General features: G+C 36.7%; 2 protein-coding genes across 3 annotated transcripts; both read right to left on the reverse strand.

The window, feature by feature from the left end:
* Positions 1–143: 143 nt before the first annotated feature.
* LOC121977218 (squalene monooxygenase SE1-like) lies at positions 144–3,972 on the reverse strand. 2 transcript variants are annotated; one of them, XM_042529812.1, is made up of 8 exons: positions 3,632–3,972; positions 2,898–3,009; positions 2,514–2,688; positions 1,805–1,973; positions 1,322–1,540; positions 934–1,209; positions 557–835; positions 144–453 (listed from the first exon to the last, which is right to left on the reverse strand). In XM_042529812.1, exons 1-8 carry the CDS (start codon positions 3,842–3,844, stop codon positions 349–351), a joined length of 1,548 nt encoding a protein of 515 aa, XP_042385746.1. In that variant the 5' UTR covers positions 3,845–3,972; the 3' UTR covers positions 144–348. The 2 variants fall into 2 exon arrangements, with proteins under 2 accessions (XP_042385746.1, XP_042385745.1); XM_042529811.1 differs by having other exon boundaries at positions 557–853.
* A 2,002-nt stretch (positions 3,973–5,974) lies between these two features.
* Positions 5,975–10,037, reverse strand: LOC121977217 (probable zinc metallopeptidase EGY3, chloroplastic). Its single transcript, XM_042529810.1, has 6 exons — positions 9,004–10,037; positions 8,738–8,935; positions 7,991–8,215; positions 7,631–7,869; positions 7,357–7,511; positions 5,975–6,492 (listed from the first exon to the last, which is right to left on the reverse strand). The coding sequence occupies exons 1-6, from the start codon at positions 9,523–9,525 to the stop codon at positions 6,134–6,136; spliced, it is 1,698 nt and encodes a 565-aa protein (XP_042385744.1). The 5' UTR covers positions 9,526–10,037; the 3' UTR covers positions 5,975–6,133.
* Positions 10,038–19,874: the final 9,837 nt, after the last annotated feature.

Here is a 19,874-nt window from a genome sequence, read left to right on the forward strand (position 1 = left end):
CACCCCCTCTAAACTTGTACTTTCTGCTGAAGTAAACAAGAACTAAATCCATATCACCATTAATGCCACGTAACAGTTTTAGTAGTTAGTAGTTGGAGGGTAAAACGACCATCAAGTTCTTGATCTTGAAAATTTTCCAGACATTTAGAGAGAGTAAAACTAGAGGGAATGAAATTTTCCCTCATACCATCTTATCAATACCTCCAGATTAAAAGTCACATAAACAATTTTAATGCAACCAACATTCAATCTAACTCATCATTAATTATTCATGACATCTCGGTGATTGATGCCAAACCTCAGTCAAATAGCAATGACGATATCGTGGCTGAATAAGCAAAGTAAATTTCAGCTGGGTGGAGGAACTCTGTAATATGCAGGAACAGTTGCAGGGAGGAACATTTGCCGAACCCCTTCTGCCTTTATGATAGGAAAAATTATACCTGATGCACTCTGAAAAAAAAAATGGAAGGATGATGAGGAGCATTGACAAAATAGATCCACAAGCAGCCACATCCAGCTATGTTGATCATCGATCAGAAAGTTTATTACTTACAGAAATCAGTCTAGCTCCAATCCACAATCCCTTAAGAGATGGAAATGGCAGAAGCAGGCGTCCAACCCCATAGACTGCGACAGCAAAGAAGTGAGCGACCAAACTCATTGGACGAGGATTAAGACCAGAGAGTAAGGCGATTGGTCCACTTGAATAGATGCCTCCAAGACTCAGGTAGTCAAAACAGGCTTGTCGCATTTCGATCCTAGCTCTGTCAGGAGAGGCACTGAATACCTTGTACAAGGCACCTGCCAATGTGTTTATGGTAGAAGCCACTGGCTGCAAGTAAAATGTGAGCTTCAAGTAAAATGTGAGCTTTTAAATGAATGACGTTCAGCATGTCAAAAATAGAAGAAATGGCAACGGAGATTCCTTACTTTTCTTAAGGTGTAGAAAGATTCCAGGTATTTGCAAAGAGAGGATGCATCATGGAGATCATGGAGAGGCCTCAGGAGGTCCCGAAGAACAACAATATCAGACAAGGCGACTGTCATTCCACCACCAGTGAGTGGGTGACGCATATTAAATGCATCCCCTAACAAGAGGGCTCCGGGAGTGGGATGTGGAGCAGCCGGCATACTTCTGTTTGGCATAGATCTAATGTTTCCTTTATCAATGGCCTCAATAAACGCAGCATGCAGTTCAATTGGAACCTGCATCAGCCATATGAAGTTAGTTTTTTCGTTGTCAATTAGTTGTTAACTGAAGCAATTTTTATAGGAATTCTGGTGGCAAAGTAAATCCATGTAACTGATTCTAAAGTACCTGAGGTGCCACGACAGTCTTCAGATAATTTGCCATTTCACCATTGGCAACAGAAGGTACCTTATTTCCAGGTATATCAACCAGACAGCGAACTTCGGTGCTACTTATTGGGTAAAACAGTATTGGTGAAGGATCTCCTAAGATGACATGCCCGTGGTTTGGAAATGGAAGAAGACAATTTTCAAGAACCAAACCAACAAAGCATGAAGGCACATCAACCTGAGGAAATAAATAATGAATTGCAGCTCACAATTAAGTTCAAGTATGTATGATGCTAGCTTACATCTTGCGCAAAAACACATGAAATCTGGAGTATCCAATACCCACATAGATCTAATTATCTGAGCATCCAACATCTCATTTTCTGATTTTTTTAACATGCATCTGAATGTTGGTGTCAGAGTGTAATGGTAGAGTTGTATGATAAATAGCATGAAAATAAATCAATATACTTATTGGGAAGAACAAAAGACAGTCTGTTACCTTCGGAGAGCAAAGTCTACGTCTCAGATTTGAGAAGCAACCATCACACACAATTGTAAGTGGTGCAAAAGCTTTACACTCTTCGCCAGATTTAGTCTTGTAAACTACTCCCTTAACTGTTCCATTTTCTTCAATCAAGGACGTGACCGTTCCCTGCTCCTGCTGGACACTGCAAGAAAGGTTGACAATCTACTTGTAACTACAAAAGTAAAATATGTGTAAACTAAGTTGGTATAAATATGCATTCAATGTGATGAAGTGAATCTTGATGATGTATTGCATAGATAGATCAGGCCTATGAACAAAGCAGTATCAAGAACTAATGGAAGAAAGATGCATTTTGTTTTCCTTATGCAATACATTGCTATAGGCCTATAGCTAACATAGGAAAGACCACATATTGTACGAACTTGTCAGGGTTTCCCAAGCCTAGTAAAAGCCACTTAAACACATTGTTGAGACTTATGTATATATATCTTTATACATATATATCTTTATGAATTAGTGATCATATTCAAGGTTCCTTTTATCTCCCTAATCAGCTCTGTGGAAGTCTTAAATGAGGAAACTCTTTCCAAGTAAGCTAAATATTCCCTTTACTAGCTTGTATCGAAACACAGATCTGGGTATGACATTAAAAGTGCAAAATTATTCAACTAAAGATCATAAATAGATATATTCAGAAGTCTACAAATGGTTTGAAGGTTACTTAGCCAAGGATGCTGCTTTCTCTCGCATCCTTTGGATGAAACGGCCATTATGGAAGCTCCTTCCAGCAACATCAGCATGTTGCTTTTCCAATGGGTACGAGAGCCTGGTGCCTTTCCCATCTTTAAAAAGGGCATAACCAACTATTCGTTGAGCATCAATTTCACCAACACAGTCTGAGACAAATACAGAGAAGATGAGAAGATATCAGAAAAGACATTGAACAAAAACATAAATTAGGAAATTAGTCGTTTTCCTCCAAAAGAACGTGAAAATTGTAGAGACGCAAAATGAAGTCTTCAATGTTGGCAAAAATCATTAGGGTGCCGTGCCAGCACAAAAAATCATTGAAATTCAATTAACACTGATTGATTTGATGGATTACCTTCAAGGCCCAATTCTAATAATTTTAGGTAGCCTCCAGGTTGCAAAAGTTCACCAACAATTCTGTCAGGTTCAGACAAATCTCTCTCAATTACATGCACACGTCTACCATCCTGCAAATAAGAGTAAAATCAATCACAACCATGAAACTACTTTCTAATCTTAGATCATAGTGCATTTTCTCAACCAAATTGACTGGTCAGATGCGTATCATTGACAACAAATACATTAGATTGTGAGATGGTAGTTTGCCATTTGATAAACTAGCAACGGAAGCAACTTGAACAACATAAATGACTTACGAAATTTACATAGAAACCCACGATTTTTTTTCGCAGTCTCTTGCAATAATCTACTCAGGAGTCAGGAGTGCATTTTCTTCACAAAATGTTAGTTTTCCACAAGAGTGAAACACAGCTCTCGAGCACAAACACTAATTTACACTCGTCACAAACACTCAAAGGAGGAAAACATAGGGGATGAAAGCATAGATAACTAATGAAAATTAGGAGCGCTAGTAATGCATTAAGCATAATTTTCTCATCTAAAAAAAAATAAAAGATTAAGGCTAAAGAAATCAACTTACAAAACCCGAGATATATTCAAAAGCGAAAAAATGAGCTAAATTTTTTATAAAAGCAATAAGTATAGAAAATTGTCCTATTTCCTGTCGGCATCGAAGAATTCAAAACCTACTTCTGGAAAATCGAAGAGCGAAGCAAAGGCACGCCTCACCTTTCCAAGCGTGTACGCTAGGGCAGAGCCGGCGACTCCAGCGCCGACGACAATAACGTCTGTGCCAGTGCCTCCCTTTTCAGCGCGAATACCACAGGAACTCCGGTTTCCCGGAGCCAAGTGAGCCTTCCGCTTGCACCCCCAGAACCCGACCAGCAGAAAAAACATTAGGATCGAAGCCATGATCGTTCCCAGGAGGTACTGATCCGCCATCGCCTACTCCTCTGGAAGAGAAGCCTCTTCTAATTTGCTCGGAACACGGTATCACACCGATCGCTTTCTCTCTCTCCCTCGATAGTCGCACCTTTACTGCAATTGAAGCTTTTTTTTTTTGTTCTCCACGTAAATAACATTGCAATGAGAGTATCGTACTCCGCTCTTATCTCCACCTCCTATGCTTCGCCCTGTGCAATTTGGGAGATTAACATTTTAAAAAAGAAATATTCTATTATTATTTAAGTTATTCACTCTTACCTTGTAAATTGTATGTTACGTTTTTTATCTTTACAATTTTATTCTTGAGCTTAACATCATTAGAACTACGAGATGAAAATTCAGTCATTTTAAAAAAAATACCTTCTCAAACTTTTAAATAATATAACTAAATTATGTAAATCTTCATCATTTCATATCAGGTACAAGCGTTATAAAGTTATTTTAATGATTTTACAGGTGCAGAACGTGATAATTTGTTTTTCTTTGAAAGGTTTCCGGGTTTGTAGACCCTTCTTCTTATTAGCTTGCCTTGCACTGACGTGACCGTATACTGACATGACAACTTGGGTCTTTTCTGTACGGCCAATTGCCAGCTGTTTTGAAGTTTCTACGTGGCACCACCGCTTGCCTTAGATAACAGAACTGATTCATCGATTTTACCAGGACAAAATTCCACCGTCGACAGAGCTATTCGGAATCAATTACATCGATATACTTGCGTTATTTCAAAATTTTCTCAATAATTTCAGAATCATCTTGCACATTTTATTCTCTAACTATTAAATCTTATTTTATTCTATTAAAAAAGCAAAGTAGCATATAAATAATATATTTATTATATGTCAAAATTAATATGTAAAAATGAGAGTTTAAAAAATTTAGAGTATTTAATAATTTGAAATTTTTAAAAATATCCTTTAAAATATAATGTAAATTTTATAAGACAAAAAGTTGGAAATTTGCTTTTTTTAGATTTTGAGTTTGTCGTCTTCTTTATTTTTCATATTTAATTTATAAAAAATGTGCGTTGGGAAACAAGTCCTCGTGTTGGAATAGATTGCCTCACAGTTTTTAGTGGTTCGACCCCCTTCCCAATATCTTGAAATTATTATTATTATTATTATTATTATTTTAATAATTTCTTGTCGCAAATTCGCAATCACAATTATGTCGTCTTTAATTGGCCGGCAAAAAAATGGATATGCGTTTCTATCATAAGAATATGAAATCTGACTCATTATTTATTTTAAGGGAGACGAAAATAAAAATTCATATAAGTGTTTTTTTTAGTTGGTACTGTGTATCGCCGATTAATTCTTTTGATAATCGATATGGTCCATAAATTTTTTTATTAATTATTATGATAAATTAAAAAATATTCATAATAAACGACTCATTAGCCAACATCTCATTACAAAAATTCATGTATAAATTGATCGAAACTTAAATTCAATCTTTAAATAGAAAAAAAATTAAAAAAGGTATCCTCTTATTGTAGTAAAAAAATAATTATACTCATTCTAAAAATTTTATAATTCGTTCCCACGAAAAGAGATAGATTTAGAATTAAATGAGAGAAGATTATTAAATAAAAATTCGGTGAATTCTCAACGTTCACGAACGGAGTACAGCGAGTGTACTTTTCAAAGTGAAGGCCAAAAAAAACTTCTGTATAAAATAATCCTTTAATCTATTTAGACAATATCAAAGCATGAAATAATATTTTAAGCTACCTTACACAATATGAAAACTGTATCTTTAGCCCGGAAGTCAAATGATTAGGCCTCCAATAAATAATTAAAAATTAAAAATTTAAATTTCAACTACGAGATTTTTTTTCCGATAAAAAATAATCTAAAAACATGAGCTGGATAAATCTTTATCAGTATTTTTTAACTTATCTTGATTATCGATGAAAATATTCGTAGTGTTAGATACTTCATGCTAAGTTAAAAAAATATATATTAACTAAAAATAAAAATAAATTCTATTAAAAACTAAACATTTAACACATAATACAATTAACTCCGAGAGTTTTGATGTGTCACACTTTTTACGTCACACTTATTACAGGTAGCGTAAGCATTCATGGCACAACCCATATCGAACTAAAAAGTTGAATGAGACTGAACAAAATTATGAGACCTAAATAAATGCAGAAAAATGTACATTTATTACACCATTCAACAGCATAATTAATTGTGATGGCTCTTTTTCAGCATTTGTACTTTACACGCACATGACACAAATTTAACAGGGAAATAAGAGATGAAAGAAATAATTCGGTCAATACACATCTCCTCTGGAAAATGGAGCGTTAAAGAAGGAGCTGGAGAATGTGCCACCGCCATTTGGAAGTAGAGTAAGGAAGCAAATCAAGGCCAAGATAAAACCCCAAGCGTAGCGGTTGTCGCCAAGCGGAGATATTTCATCCTTCGCCGGGAGTTCTTCCCCACCGCGGAAGAACGTAGCAAATAGGCCCCAGGCTAAACAGAGCACACTGCCACTGAGACCACCTATTCCGAGAAGCAAGGAAGTCGCAAATGATAATATTGTTGCAGTATTCCTTCCAAAAAGAGCCTGCGCGATACGCCCTCCTTCGAGCCTTCCGCATGGTAGTAGGTTCAATGATGTCACAACTATCCCTGCAACATACATTGTCATTGTCATAGTTGAGGTATAAAAGAAACTTTCGAAAGGAAAATTTAACATTTAAAATTAGAGATTATTTACTCCCAGCAATGGGATGAAAAAAAAAACAAAAATGAAGAAAGAGGAATCAGTAAGCATGAATTATGGAAAAATATTGCATAATTAATCCGTTAGTTTTGTTTACTTTATGGATAGACAAGAGAATGAATTCATTATTTTCTCTTCCATTGTCGGTTTGATAACAACCAATCGCTTCAACTAGTTTTTGACATGTTTACATGTCTATCTGATCCAATTCAAGGAGCAGACCTGATGAAAACTAAGCTTGACTCTTTCCAAATGGACCGATTTATTCAGTTCAAGTTTAATAATAATGCAAGTGACTTGTTCGGCCAACCCCAGCCAACTAGTCCACCCACTTGGTCCGACTAGCCTATCTAACTCAATCAATCGACGCATTCACCACAACCCATTTGATTGACCTGTTACACCGTTTCCAGTCAGTTGGCACATTCAACCTGTTCAGCTCGACCAACTCATTTTACCGTTCAATCGAATCGCCCCAATTGGTCTGACTTATCCTTCGAGCTTCACTCAACCTAACCTACCAGAACTTTGATGTCAGGAATTATATTTGCAAATATAAGATCTATATGCTTTAATCTAGTCTATTGTCGGCTTAAAATCTATATGCTTTCCTTGTGATTCTCAATTAATTCCTAAACATTCTGCACATATAATTTTCTTGACAGTTGACAATGTCAATAAATCATATAGATCTTAAAGCTGACAATAGACCATGTTATGTCCCAGAAGGCAAAAAAGAATAGTTACTACTCTATGAAGAACCCGTATACCTAAAAGTCCAGCGAAAGCAAGAGGATCAACAGGTACTCCAACTCCTTCAACTGCATTTGGCAATACATTACCCAATTCATCGGCATATGGTCCTATCACCAGTTGAATGAAAGAAAGAAGTGGGTTGTTGTAGAAGAACTGCGGCCTAATAAATCTGTAGCAAGGAGAAAACGAGAAGAAAAGCATAAGTTTTTTTTAAAAAAAAAAATATCATCTTACAAGATCTCTAGTTAACACAAGGATGTGTTTGGCCCGGAGTAGTTAGATTCTTACAGAGCATTGTCTCCACCATTGAAACTACCATCAACTACAAAAGCAGTGATGGCGAGGGCTAGAGATGTTATATATGCACTGGCAGTGCGTGCAACAGGGATGTCAAACAGAGCCTTTTTATTGGGCAAGAGTGATTCGTAGTTATTCATCACCCCTAAGCATCCAGTCCAATTTGATGGCACAAGGAATGACGGACTGAGCTTGACACCATATTGAGCTGCTGTTACCCTTGTTGTAATCTGTAAGTCAGCAGAGCTTTCATTACCATAAAACCAACAGCGAGTAGAACAAGGAAGCAATGCCAATCTAAATTAGAACTCAATATGTGGCTGATAATTTAGTAAAACATGAATTTCATACCTCGGATACACCTAAAATCCAAAGAAAGCCGCTGAAAAGAGGGAGAACATCTGCTATGTAGTTGTCAAAAGTAGCACCAGGCTTAAGGAAGAAGCCGCTCATCAATGCTATGGTTCCAAATGTTGCAACACACAGCGCTATGGCACTCACATATCCCCATGGCGTGCTCAGGGTTGTTGACTCAAATTGAAGATCGATTTCAGCTTTGGGTTGAACCACACACACCTACATAAAAAGGATTAAAAATTTCACAGATACTGCTTCAGAAAAATGAAACTCGTGCACTGAGAAATAAGGATGTTATCCTAACTAAGCTAACTACAATTTCCAGGCTAGCTCTCTTATTTGTCATTTCATGATCTTCTTTGTTGATTTCATAAGCTAATTCGTGCACAGGTATTAAGTTGAACTGTTTTTTTCTAGTAGGTTCTTCTCTTAGCTAACCTTGAATGTTCAAATGCTTCCTTTGGCTTGAAGAAGTAAAGAGGACTGTTTTGTTTTGGGTAGAGGATTGAGGTTACACAATGGAGTTAAAAATTAAAAAAAGCAGGCTAGATGAACGAACTATTCTAGAAGGACCATGTCATCTAAATCAAATGAAGATAATATGGAAATTCGAATACCAGCAAATAGAAAAGTTCAGAAATCAATAGTAACTGAAAGAGAAGCAAGAGTTACAATGATCATCCAAAACATAGTATGGCAATGAAACGAGCAGAGTCTACATTTCAGTTGAGCTAATTATACCTGCTTAGTTATGTCGTCCTTAGTCTCCTCCATGAACCACAACACCACATCCCGCCCAGCGGTCTCAGATAGCTTCTTTTCCAGCTTCGGCATGACCTCTTCAATTGGTCTCCTCAAATTACCAATAAAAATACCACCATCTCCAAACCTCCGAGCATCCACAGCAAAGAATGTATCAAAACCAAAGCAGTTCTTGAGCTGCAAATGCATAAATTCCATTTCAAGTGCAAGTGAACAAAAAAAAGATGTCATAAACTCAATTTTACCTTGTTGAGATCCAGAGCCTTGAATGCCTCTTCCGCCTTCTCCAACCTCTCCTTCTCCTTGGCTATGCTATCCCTGAGCAGATTCCTCAAAAACATAGAAAAGAGATTAGTATCAGAATCCCGGTCAAGGTCCCTGAGCTTCCTGTCAGCCCGCTTCTTCTCGAGTTTGATCGCAGCCTCAATGGAGGGATTGCTCATGAACTTCTTGAATTCCTCGTCCGTCTTCCAATCCACTTCCTGCTGCTGGACCTCCTCCGCACCTGGATCTCCTTCCTCTGCGGCTTGGGCCACTGGTGACCCGTTGTTACCATCTTCATTAGTGGCGACGGCAACAGGAGAAGACGACGATTTGGGAAGCTCTTCCTGGTCCTGGGCCGAGAACATCGGGGAGCGTCCATCTCTCCGGCGGGATAGGAGCCTAAGGCTGCGAGGTTGCCAAGGCTGGAGCTTCGGGCGAAAGGAGATTGGCGAAGAGGAAGGGATTTTAGGGAGAGTCAAGAGGAGGAGGTAGGAGGAAGCCATTGGACTAGGGTCGAAATCCCTGAGAGAGGGGTGTTAAGGATTCCCACTCTTTGATTGGAGAACGCTGAGTGCGACATGGAAGGCGAAAGAGAAGAGTCCGGAAGGCGGGATAAGCCATGGCACATGTGAATAGGACGAAGGAACTCGACTCCTTGCAGGCCCACCTCATCCAAACTCATGAAACCACACAAGACTGCAAGGAACCCCAAGTTCATCGAGCAAAGATCGGAATTTAAGCTGGTGACCTTCTTAATCAAAACACAACGCAATGGAATCACAAATCGAGCACGAAATCAAGCAGAAGTTCATCGCTTATTTTGAACAAGTACTGCAAAAATAAGAGAATGAAACCAATTTACTCGTCTCGATCCAATTAGAAGTAAGAACCCTACTGAAAGCGCCTCTGACCGAGCACGCTTAAAATGGTGTGTCTTCGAGGGCATCTACTGTGCTTTGCATCGGTGCCGGTGACGAAGACGCCTCCGGCGGCAATTGACGGAGAGGAGATCGAGGGATACAGTCGATAAGGAGAGAATGAAGAGCATTAAAAGGCTATCCAAATGTTCTCTTTCGTATGGGCTCGGCCCAACTTTGTGACCTGTTGGGACCCAGAGCCTCTTTTCTATTAGTATTATTATTTTTTATTATTAAAATGCAAAAAAATTATTTTATTAAAGTTGAAATATTAATACATTATTGTGTTGTTGTATGATATTTTTTTTTTTTTTTTTTTTGACTATTTCAAAATTATGAGATATATTTTTCAGAATAATGAACGTGATGTTTATTCATGAATCTAGTCCTAGAACAAAAATTAGATAACAATGAGCATAAAACATACATTAAATAATATATATTTTTTTTTCTTCATGGTGGTAAAAAATGAATATGTTCGTCCCCAGCGACCCAGTCAATTTGTCCCAAGACTAACACAGAGGAGGTAAATCACGAACGATTACTAATCTTTGAAATAATGACTAACACATAAGGAATATATTTATTCCGACTTTACTTAAATTGGAACTTTAGATCTCATGCTCGAGGAGACCATTTTTTTTTTTTTTCCTTCGCGTAGCCCAACTCCAGTAACATGTGATGTGGTGATGCTTTTGCTAATCATTATTTAAATTGCACGCTTTGGCTAGTGACTAATTTAATCAACATTTGCATGTGTGCTACACATGCAGGAGACCTTGGCTAGAGAGGAGCATCATATCAATTATCACACAATAGTTCTTTAAAAAAAAATTAAAATCTGATTAATTCAAATTAGTTTACTAATTTAATCGATTTGGATTAACCATTTATACCTCAATTAGTTTATTAACCATTTCAACCTGTGCATCTTGATTCTTGAGGCATGGAGTGTGGAATCTTTCAGTGTGCCGTAGGAATGTGCGAACTATGCAGATCAAGACTTCTCTTTTGTTCTGTTTAGCAACTCATGTCTCATGTTAATCAATATATATTTTAATTATATATTTTTTAATAGGTATATGATATGACCGTGGAGATTATAAATATATATAGAGTGAAATGAGTCCGAGTAGATGAGTTTATATTCAGGTAAGTGAAATTTTCATTCGACCACAAGTTTTTTTTTAAATCTTTATTTATTTTATTCTATTTATTTTCGTGCTTGTATGTATGTAAATAATAGTACATGTGGAACAAGTAGGTGTGTAATATAATTGCGTATAAGAAAAAGAGTAGATCCCGGCCAGTTAGCCGGATGGGTGTCCTTCTCTATGCTGTAATCAACTGCTTTACCTCTTTCGTTGACGAGCTGGCAAATGAATCATTTTTTACCACGTATAAATGAAAAACAGAGGCTTCAGTGTTGCTTTTGTAGTAAAGCCCCTCATGATCTATGAGACGTCTTTGTCATGCCGTGGAGCCGGATTCCCTCCACTGTTCCGTCCTCTCCTTCTCCCCTTTCCTCCGGCAATCAAGCAAGTGGATGAGAGGGGATGGCGATCGATAATAATCACAATGGGAAAGAAAACTCACATGATTTATAAGAGACAAAGAAGATTAAGGAAGAAAAGAGACGGAAGAGATGAGAAGAGAGGAAGGAGTCTTTTCGAAATTCCTATGGAAAAAAAAAGACAGTAAACAGGAGGGAGAGAAAAGGAAGTGAAGCATGATAAATTTTTGTAAAACCTAAGTCGTATAAATTCTAGATAATCAAAATAAGAATTCGAATAGGAAAAAATAAGAACATAAGAACATATGAGTATAAATCTTCGTTTCATCAAGAATATGACATAAGAAAAATAAATACATAAACAAATATGATAAGGAACCTGATTGAAAAGCAATATCCTTGTCTTTAGCGTTGTCGACTTGATTTCTGTGAAAGAAGATGCAGCGGAAAGGAATGTCTTCCAAGGGGCTTAAGGGATGAAGGTGTCGTAAATTTTCTTGTCAATGGAGAACAAAATTATGTCAAGATGATTCCCTAAGCCATTGGGGACCAACTTTATATATAGTGGACATCTATTATCAGCCCATAGATAATAATAAATGAGGGACTATAAGTCCATATATATACTAAACATCTATTATCAATATATAGATGATAATATATACGAGACTGAAGGTTCTACACATACAAGGTCTACATCTAACAACCGAACCCAATAAGCCTAAGTTAGATCACTTTAAAGGATTCAGATCATATTCACATATGCAACTTACAAATAAGCCCACATAATAGGATTAATTATATTCAACAATCTCTCACTTAGGCTATATGTGAGTTGTATGTGGAATACAAGTAAAACTTTAGTTGATATCAAATTTTATGGGTACAAGATATCCATGCAAACAATCTGGTCCATTAACTTTATTAGTATAGGACTAAAGAGGTCATACCTACTGTATATGATTGTAACAAGCCCCAACAATAATCACAATATCAATGTCATTAATGACATAGATCAAGATGTAGATGTGTAGAGTGAAAATTATATGAAATATGATCAATACATGTCAATTTTCAACTGGTCTTAAGATGACCTCAAAAGAGGTCAAATCATATTTGCAAAATACTTTATGCTAAACTGCAATAGTAAATCATGATCCAAACTGTATAATATCATATTTACAAACACCAAATGCTAAATAGCAACAGTAAATAATGATATCATAGTCAGAGTCTCAAACAAACATATAAATTTTCATTAATGTTTTGAATTTTAAATACATACAATAATCAAAACAAATGTTCATCTTTATTAATTAACATAGAGTAATAAATACAGACTCCTACTAGATGAGTTATTCTTCCATAAGAAGGACTCTCATATCCACAACATGCGCATGAAACACATTAGGCACTAAGTCTTTGGTGAGTGGATGGACCAACATGAAATCTGTGCTGATATGCTCTACCATAATCTGACAACTCTGAACTCTTTCTTTAACTGTTAGAAACTTGATGTCGACGTGTTTAGACTTCAACGAACTGCGATTGTTCTTGGCATAAAGTTCTACGACTTTATTATCATAGTAAATTCTCAATGGCTTGTTAATGCCATCAACGATGTGCAATGTTGTGATGAAGTTCCGCAGCCAAATCCCGTGATTAGATGCTTCATAGCATGCTATCAACTCTGCCTCCATAGTAGAAGTGACTATTAGCATCTGCTTAACATTTTTCCAAGATATAGCCCCTCCAGCAAGCATGAAGATATAGACCGAAGTGGACCTCCTGCTATCCAAGCATCCAGTAAATCAGAGTCTAAATATCTAATCACCTCCAAGTGATATGATCTTTGAAACGTAAGCATATGTCCTTTAATTCTTTGCAAATACCGCATCACTCTTTTTACCACTTTCTAGTGTGGCGGTCCTGAATTACTAACATATCTGTCTAACATTCCCACTATAAATGTTATATATGGTCGAGTACAAACTTGTGGATTTATAAGACTTCCCACTGCTGACGCATATGGGAATTGCTCCATCTCCTTTATTTCAAGTTCAAGTCGTGGACACTACTATAAGCTGAATTTATCACCTCTTAACACAGATGTGTCACCAGGTGTATAGTTATGCATATCATACCTTATAAGCACCTTTTCAATATAGGTCTGTTGTGAAAGTCCAAGAATGTCTCTTGAACGATCACGATAGATCTGTATGCCTAAAACAAAGGATGTTTCACCAAGATCTTTAATTTCAAAATTATCAGATAGAAATGACTTGATTTGATGCACCATACTTTATTATTGCTCGCAAACAATATATTGCCCACATACAAAACAAGTATAACAAACTTGCTCCACTGAACTTGACATATATGCACTGATCAACAGGGTTCTCTTTAAATCCAAATGAGGTAACCACTTGATCAAATTTCTGATACCACTGACGGGATGCCTGTTTTAAACCATAAATGGATTTCTTTAATCTACATACTAGGTGTTTTGAGTCTTTAGACTCAAAGTTCTCTAGTTGCACCATATATATAGACTCCTCTATGTCTCTATTAAGGAATGTAGTCTTTACATCAATTTGATGTAACTCCAAATTATAATGAGCTACAAGTGTCATGATTACCTTAAGAGAGTCTTTTGTCGACACAGGTGAGAAAGTCTCCTTGTAATCAATGTCTTCTTTTTGAGTGAATCCCTTGGCAGCAAGACGAACCTTATACTTTTCGACATTGCCCCTTGAATCCCACTTGATTTTAAATATCCATTTATAGCCAACGGGCTTCTTTCCTTCAGGTAATTCGACAAATTCCCAAACGTCATTGTCCGCCATAGACTTCAACTCTTCTTGTTTGGCGTTAATCCACCTTTCAAGGTTAGAACATTGTTTGACTTCTTGGAAAGATGTAGGATCATTCTCTAACCCTATGTCAAAATCATGCTCTTGGAGATAAACATAATCACGATAATTCGTGGTTCTCCACTCCCTTGTGGATCGCCTTAAAGGCACTTGTGTTTGAGATGGTTGAGGTACTTGCTCATCAATATGAGGCAATATTTCAATTTCAGTGGCAGGTTCCTCCAATTGCATTGAAGATGTCATGTGAATAGCTTGGTTCACTACATTCACTAGAGATACCCATAATGTACGGTATAGTAACCATATCGCTACTGATCGCACTAGTAGTAACTACAAAAGGATCGCCAATGCTTTCCTTAAAAGATACTTCCCTGATTTTATTACTTCCACTGTTCTCAGTGAACTTAGCATTTCCCGTTTCGAAGAAGGATCTATTAGATGGATCATAAAATTTATACCCTTTTGACTTCTCAAAGTATCCTATAAAATTACAGCTAACCATTCTTGAATCTAGTTTTCTTTCATTAGGCTTGTAAGGTCTAGCGTCAGCTAAACAATCCCAAATGTGTAAGTGCCTAACGCTAGACTTTTTACCTGTCCACATCTCGAATGAGATTTTAGTTACTGCCTTACTAGGTACTCTATTGAATAGGTAAACTATAGTCTTGAGCGCTTTACCCCACAAGGACTCTGGTAGAGAAGTGAAAGTCATCATACTTCTTACCATATTTTTTAGGGTTCGATTGCAACGTTCAGCTACACCATTCTGATTGGGTGTACCAGGCATGGTATACTGAGGTACAATTTTGCACTCAGCAAGGTAATTCACAAAAGGTCCTGAAAGTTGTTCACCTAATCCATCATATCGACCGTAATATTCACCTCCACGGTCAGATCAGACAGCTTTAATTTTCTTACCTAGTTGAAGTTCAACTTCGGTTTTGAAAATTTTGAACATGTCTAAAGATTGTGATTTCTCATGAATAAGGTACAGATAGCTAAATCTGGAATAGTCGTCTATGAAGCTAATAAAATATATGTGTCCATTCTAAGATGTCTTAGGGAATGGTCCATAAATATCCATATGTATTAGCTCTAAAACATCACTACAACGACTAGCCCTCTTATTCCTTTTGTTAGTGGTTTTCCCCTTGATACACTCTATGCAAACATCAAAGTCTGACATGTCAAAGAAATCGAGAATTCCATGTGACATTAACCTTTCTAAGCGCTATTTTGATATATGTCCTAAACGCCTATGATACAACATGGAAGAATTCTCGTTAATCAATTTACGTTTCGTACCTATACTATGCATTATTACGTTATCAACCGTAGGAGTAAAAGTGTTCAATTTATAAAGTTTATCAATCAATGAACCATTGTCAACCAACACTGAATTAAAGAAATACTAAAAATTTCATTTCTAAATGAACACAAGTAACTTGATTTGTCCAAACAGAAAATTGAAATTAAATTCTATCGAAAAGACAGTACAATAAATGTATTTTCTAAATCTAGAAAAGATTAGTTCCTAAACAAAGCCTAAAAACACCAATCGACTCGACTTTAACCTTCTTTCCATTTCCTATATAGATGTATCTTTCACCATCAAGCAAAAGTCGACTCCTAAGACAATCCTGCATAGTGACATTTATGTAAGTAGTAGCACCGGTATCTATCCATCAAGTGTCAGTGGATACAATAGCTAGATTGGCTTCCGAACTAACAAAGTTGAGAAGTTTACATTTCTTTACACTCTAGTTAGCGTACTTGAGGCAGTCTTTCTTCATATGACTTTTCTTCTTGCAAAAGAAATAAGTGGATTCCTTATCCTACTTTCTGTGCTCCTTATGGTCATTGCCTCCAGAATCTGCAGTTTATTTTCCTTTTCCTTTGTTATTGATCCTCTTTTGTTTCTTACTCACACTTTGTGAACCAGATGCTAAGTGAGCACTCTCAGATGTCTTAATCTTTAGTCTCCTTTCCTCTTGCACGCATTGAGCAATGAGCTCATTCAATGTCTACTTTTTCTTGTGAGTATTATACAATATCTTAAAATGAGTGAACCGTGCAGGCAGAGATATCAAGATGAAATGCACTAACATACCCTCAGACATATTGAGTTTTAGTGTTTTCAGACTTGTCGCTATATTGGACATCTCCATAATGTACTCTCTTATATTTCATTTACCATTGTACCGTATGGTTACCAACTTTGTAAGAAGTGTGGTAGTCTCGACCTTTTCATTTGAGGTGAATCAATTTGCTAATTGGTACAAGAAACTCCTAGCATCTTCTCCCTCTGTTATTGAGTCATTTATTGGTACCGGTATGAAAAACTTCATGATACTTAGACACATGCGATTTGATTTCTCCCACAGCTAAAATTCAGTCCTCTGCTACATAGTTCTAGCACTGGTCAGAGGTACAAGATGATCATTCTTTAATGCATAGTCTAAGTTCATGCAGTCTAAGACTATGGTCACATATTCTTTCCATTCAGTAAAATTCGAACCAGTTAGTGTTGAGATGTTATTAATGTTAGTGATTACAAGTTGCACCGAAATTAAAGAGAAATTTATTTAAGCTCATGATTTAATTAAAGCCAAGAACATATAAGTAATATATAAAATTATACAAATAAAATGAAATTTTAAATGCATATAAAAGATACCAAGTATAACATAATATGTCTTTCTTTAGGTTGACACATTATTTGTTAGCGATACTCTATGATATAACTCAAATTTTAATTGGTCACACAATGTATCTTCTTTTGGGTCGACCCCTTATGCGCATAATATGATACTTTATATTAGTTATATTTTGGTTCATAGCTCATAATAACCTGTATCGGCCACACAATATACTTTTCTTTGAGCCGACATATTTTGTGCATAATCTAAATAAAATAATATTTTATTACATAGTTGTAAGCTACATTATGCATATATCTGACATAGAAGTAACCTTTCTTTTGGCCAATTACTTTTAACATAGAGATGTATCTACCAACATAAAATTCACTAAATCTACCTGAGGTGTCTTTTTTAGGTCGATGCATTAGTTGAACTTAGTAGCACGTTATGTGGATAGACTCAAGAAAATTTTAGGAACTTAATTCGAGCAGAAATTATTTAATCAACTTTAACAACTCTAAATTAGACTTATCAATTAATTGATATCATTAATTTTATTCAATTAATTATCACAATTGATTTAAAAATTTACTGTATGTGACCCTATTAAGTTAAAATTTCCTTTAAGTTTTAACCTTAGTTAAAATTTTCTTTAAATAGTATTATTTAATACTATTTCATGTCTTAATTATTTTTTTTATAAATATATATATATTTAATGTAATATTTTTTTTATACATGAAATAATAACGGTTTTTTTCTTTTACGGTTTCAACGAAACAGTCCCTTGGTTTTTTTCCTTCGTTTGTTTTTTTTTTCTGAATATTGTTTCAAGTTTTTTTTTCAATATGAAACAGTACTCATGAAAAAAAAAACTTAATTAATTAAAAAATAATCTCAATCAATTAAAATCAAACTTAATCAAAATTAATATAATCACAAGTTTAAGACTATTAATTAATTGAATTTTAATTATTTCGATTCAAAATTTTAAACTTGACAATCGATTGAACCATCATAATTTTATCTAAAATTATGTTACATAATGATGATTTTGTTGGTGCGGGTAGCACTAACGGTCTAACCCAGATTTTGATGAATGACAAATAGATTAAGTTAGTTGTGTTGTTGTCTGACACTTTGATCAAGTGTGCAGGAAAAGTCCAGCTAGGTCGACGGGCTGACCGGATAGCTGGCGAGAAGTCCAAGCGGGTCGACGGGCTGACCGGACGTCTGGCAGGTAAGCAAGGTAAGTCACTGGAAGGGAGTGACTGTGAGGACGCGTTCCCGGGAAGGGGACATTAGGCGTCGATCCGGCTTAGATCCATTTCGGATGTCTAAGTCGAGATCGTGACTAGATTCCGGTCTCGGAGAGACGGAATCTAAGTCATACTCTTTTTATTTATCTGTTGAACTTTAACTGTGCTGACAATCTGTTTTACAGGATATACATTTGCCTCGGACTAACTTTGTTTTGCAGGAAAAGGGAGTTTTCTGGAATAAGGTAGTCCGGGCGCCCGGAGGTCCGGTCGCCACGTGGAGCATCTCGGGTGGAGCAGCTACGTCACATTCTAGGCGCCCGGAAGGGATCCAGGCGCCCGGAACAGCATATAAAAGAAGCCCCAGACAGGAGCTTCAGAACAATCAATCAAGCTGAGAACTCTTCTACTGCTGGTCTTGCTGCTCGACGCTCAGTGCGACGCCAATAAAGCTCCGACACTACGCTTCGTCTTTTTCCTTTTGTCGGTATTTGTTTTTCAGTTTCATTAGCATTCCCTGTACGGCTCTTTTGTAATTATTATTCTGAATTGCTAGTGATTGCCCAACGAAAGTGGTCAAGGACCACGGGCCTTCGAGTAGGAGTCGTCACAGGCTCCGAACGAAGTAAAACCACTGTGTCTATTTTATTTTTCCGCTGCGTTTAAACTCTTGTTTTTTCGAATCAATATTCACCCCCCCCCTATCGAATCTAACGGTCCTACAAGTGGTATCAGAGCAGGTACCGCTCTGATTTGGTACAACCACCAATCAGACAGGGGGTGAATTGTTTTTGTTTTTTTTAATAATTAATTTTAAAACTGGTGTTTCGTTAACTTAATATTTCTCTAATCAATTTAAATTAGTGCAACACAAATCTAGATTTTTTTTATTTTTCTCTTCCCGCACTACTAATCCAAGACCAAGTCTTGGGATATTTTTTTGGTTATTTACCTGTGCACAGAATGTCTCAACAAGAAGGATTCAGCACAGTACGACCTCCACTCTTCAACGGGGACGACTTCCCTTACTGGAAGAAGCGCATGGAGGTCTACCTCAAAACAGACTTCGACCAGTGGATGAGCATTACGAAACCGTACAAAATTCCAGTGGACAACGCCGGGAATCTAGTGGATCCTGAAGACTGGACAGCAGATCTCAAGAAAAAAGCATCAACAGAAAATAAAGCGATCAACACTCTACAGTGCGGATTGACAAGAGAAGAACTGAACAGAGTCGGTCCACACAAAAACGCTAAAGAGCTATGGGACAAGCTGATCGAACTGCACGAGGGAACGAGCGACGCTAAGGTAACAAAACGAGACCTGCTTCTAAATAGAATTTTTAATATAAAAATGCAGGAAGGAGAAACAGCGAATCAACTACACGCGAGGATCAAGGACATCCTCAACGGGCTTCATGCGATAGGCCACCAAATGGAGAACAGAGACTTAATAAGGTACGCTTTAAACGCCTTTCCACGTAATAGTTTGTGGGCATCAATAGTGGATGCCTACAAAATTTCTAAGAATCTTTCCAACTTAAAATTAGGCTGTTTTGTGAATTAGAATTACACGAACAAACTAATGCTGGAGCCGAGAAAGGTATAGCTCTATTTGCAGGTTCCTCCAAAGAAAAGAAAAGCAAGCC

The sequence above is a fragment of the Zingiber officinale genome, chromosome 4B (genome assembly GCF_018446385.1).
Source record: "Zingiber officinale cultivar Zhangliang chromosome 4B, Zo_v1.1, whole genome shotgun sequence".
Classification (NCBI taxonomy): Eukaryota; Viridiplantae; Streptophyta; class Magnoliopsida; order Zingiberales; family Zingiberaceae; genus Zingiber; species Zingiber officinale.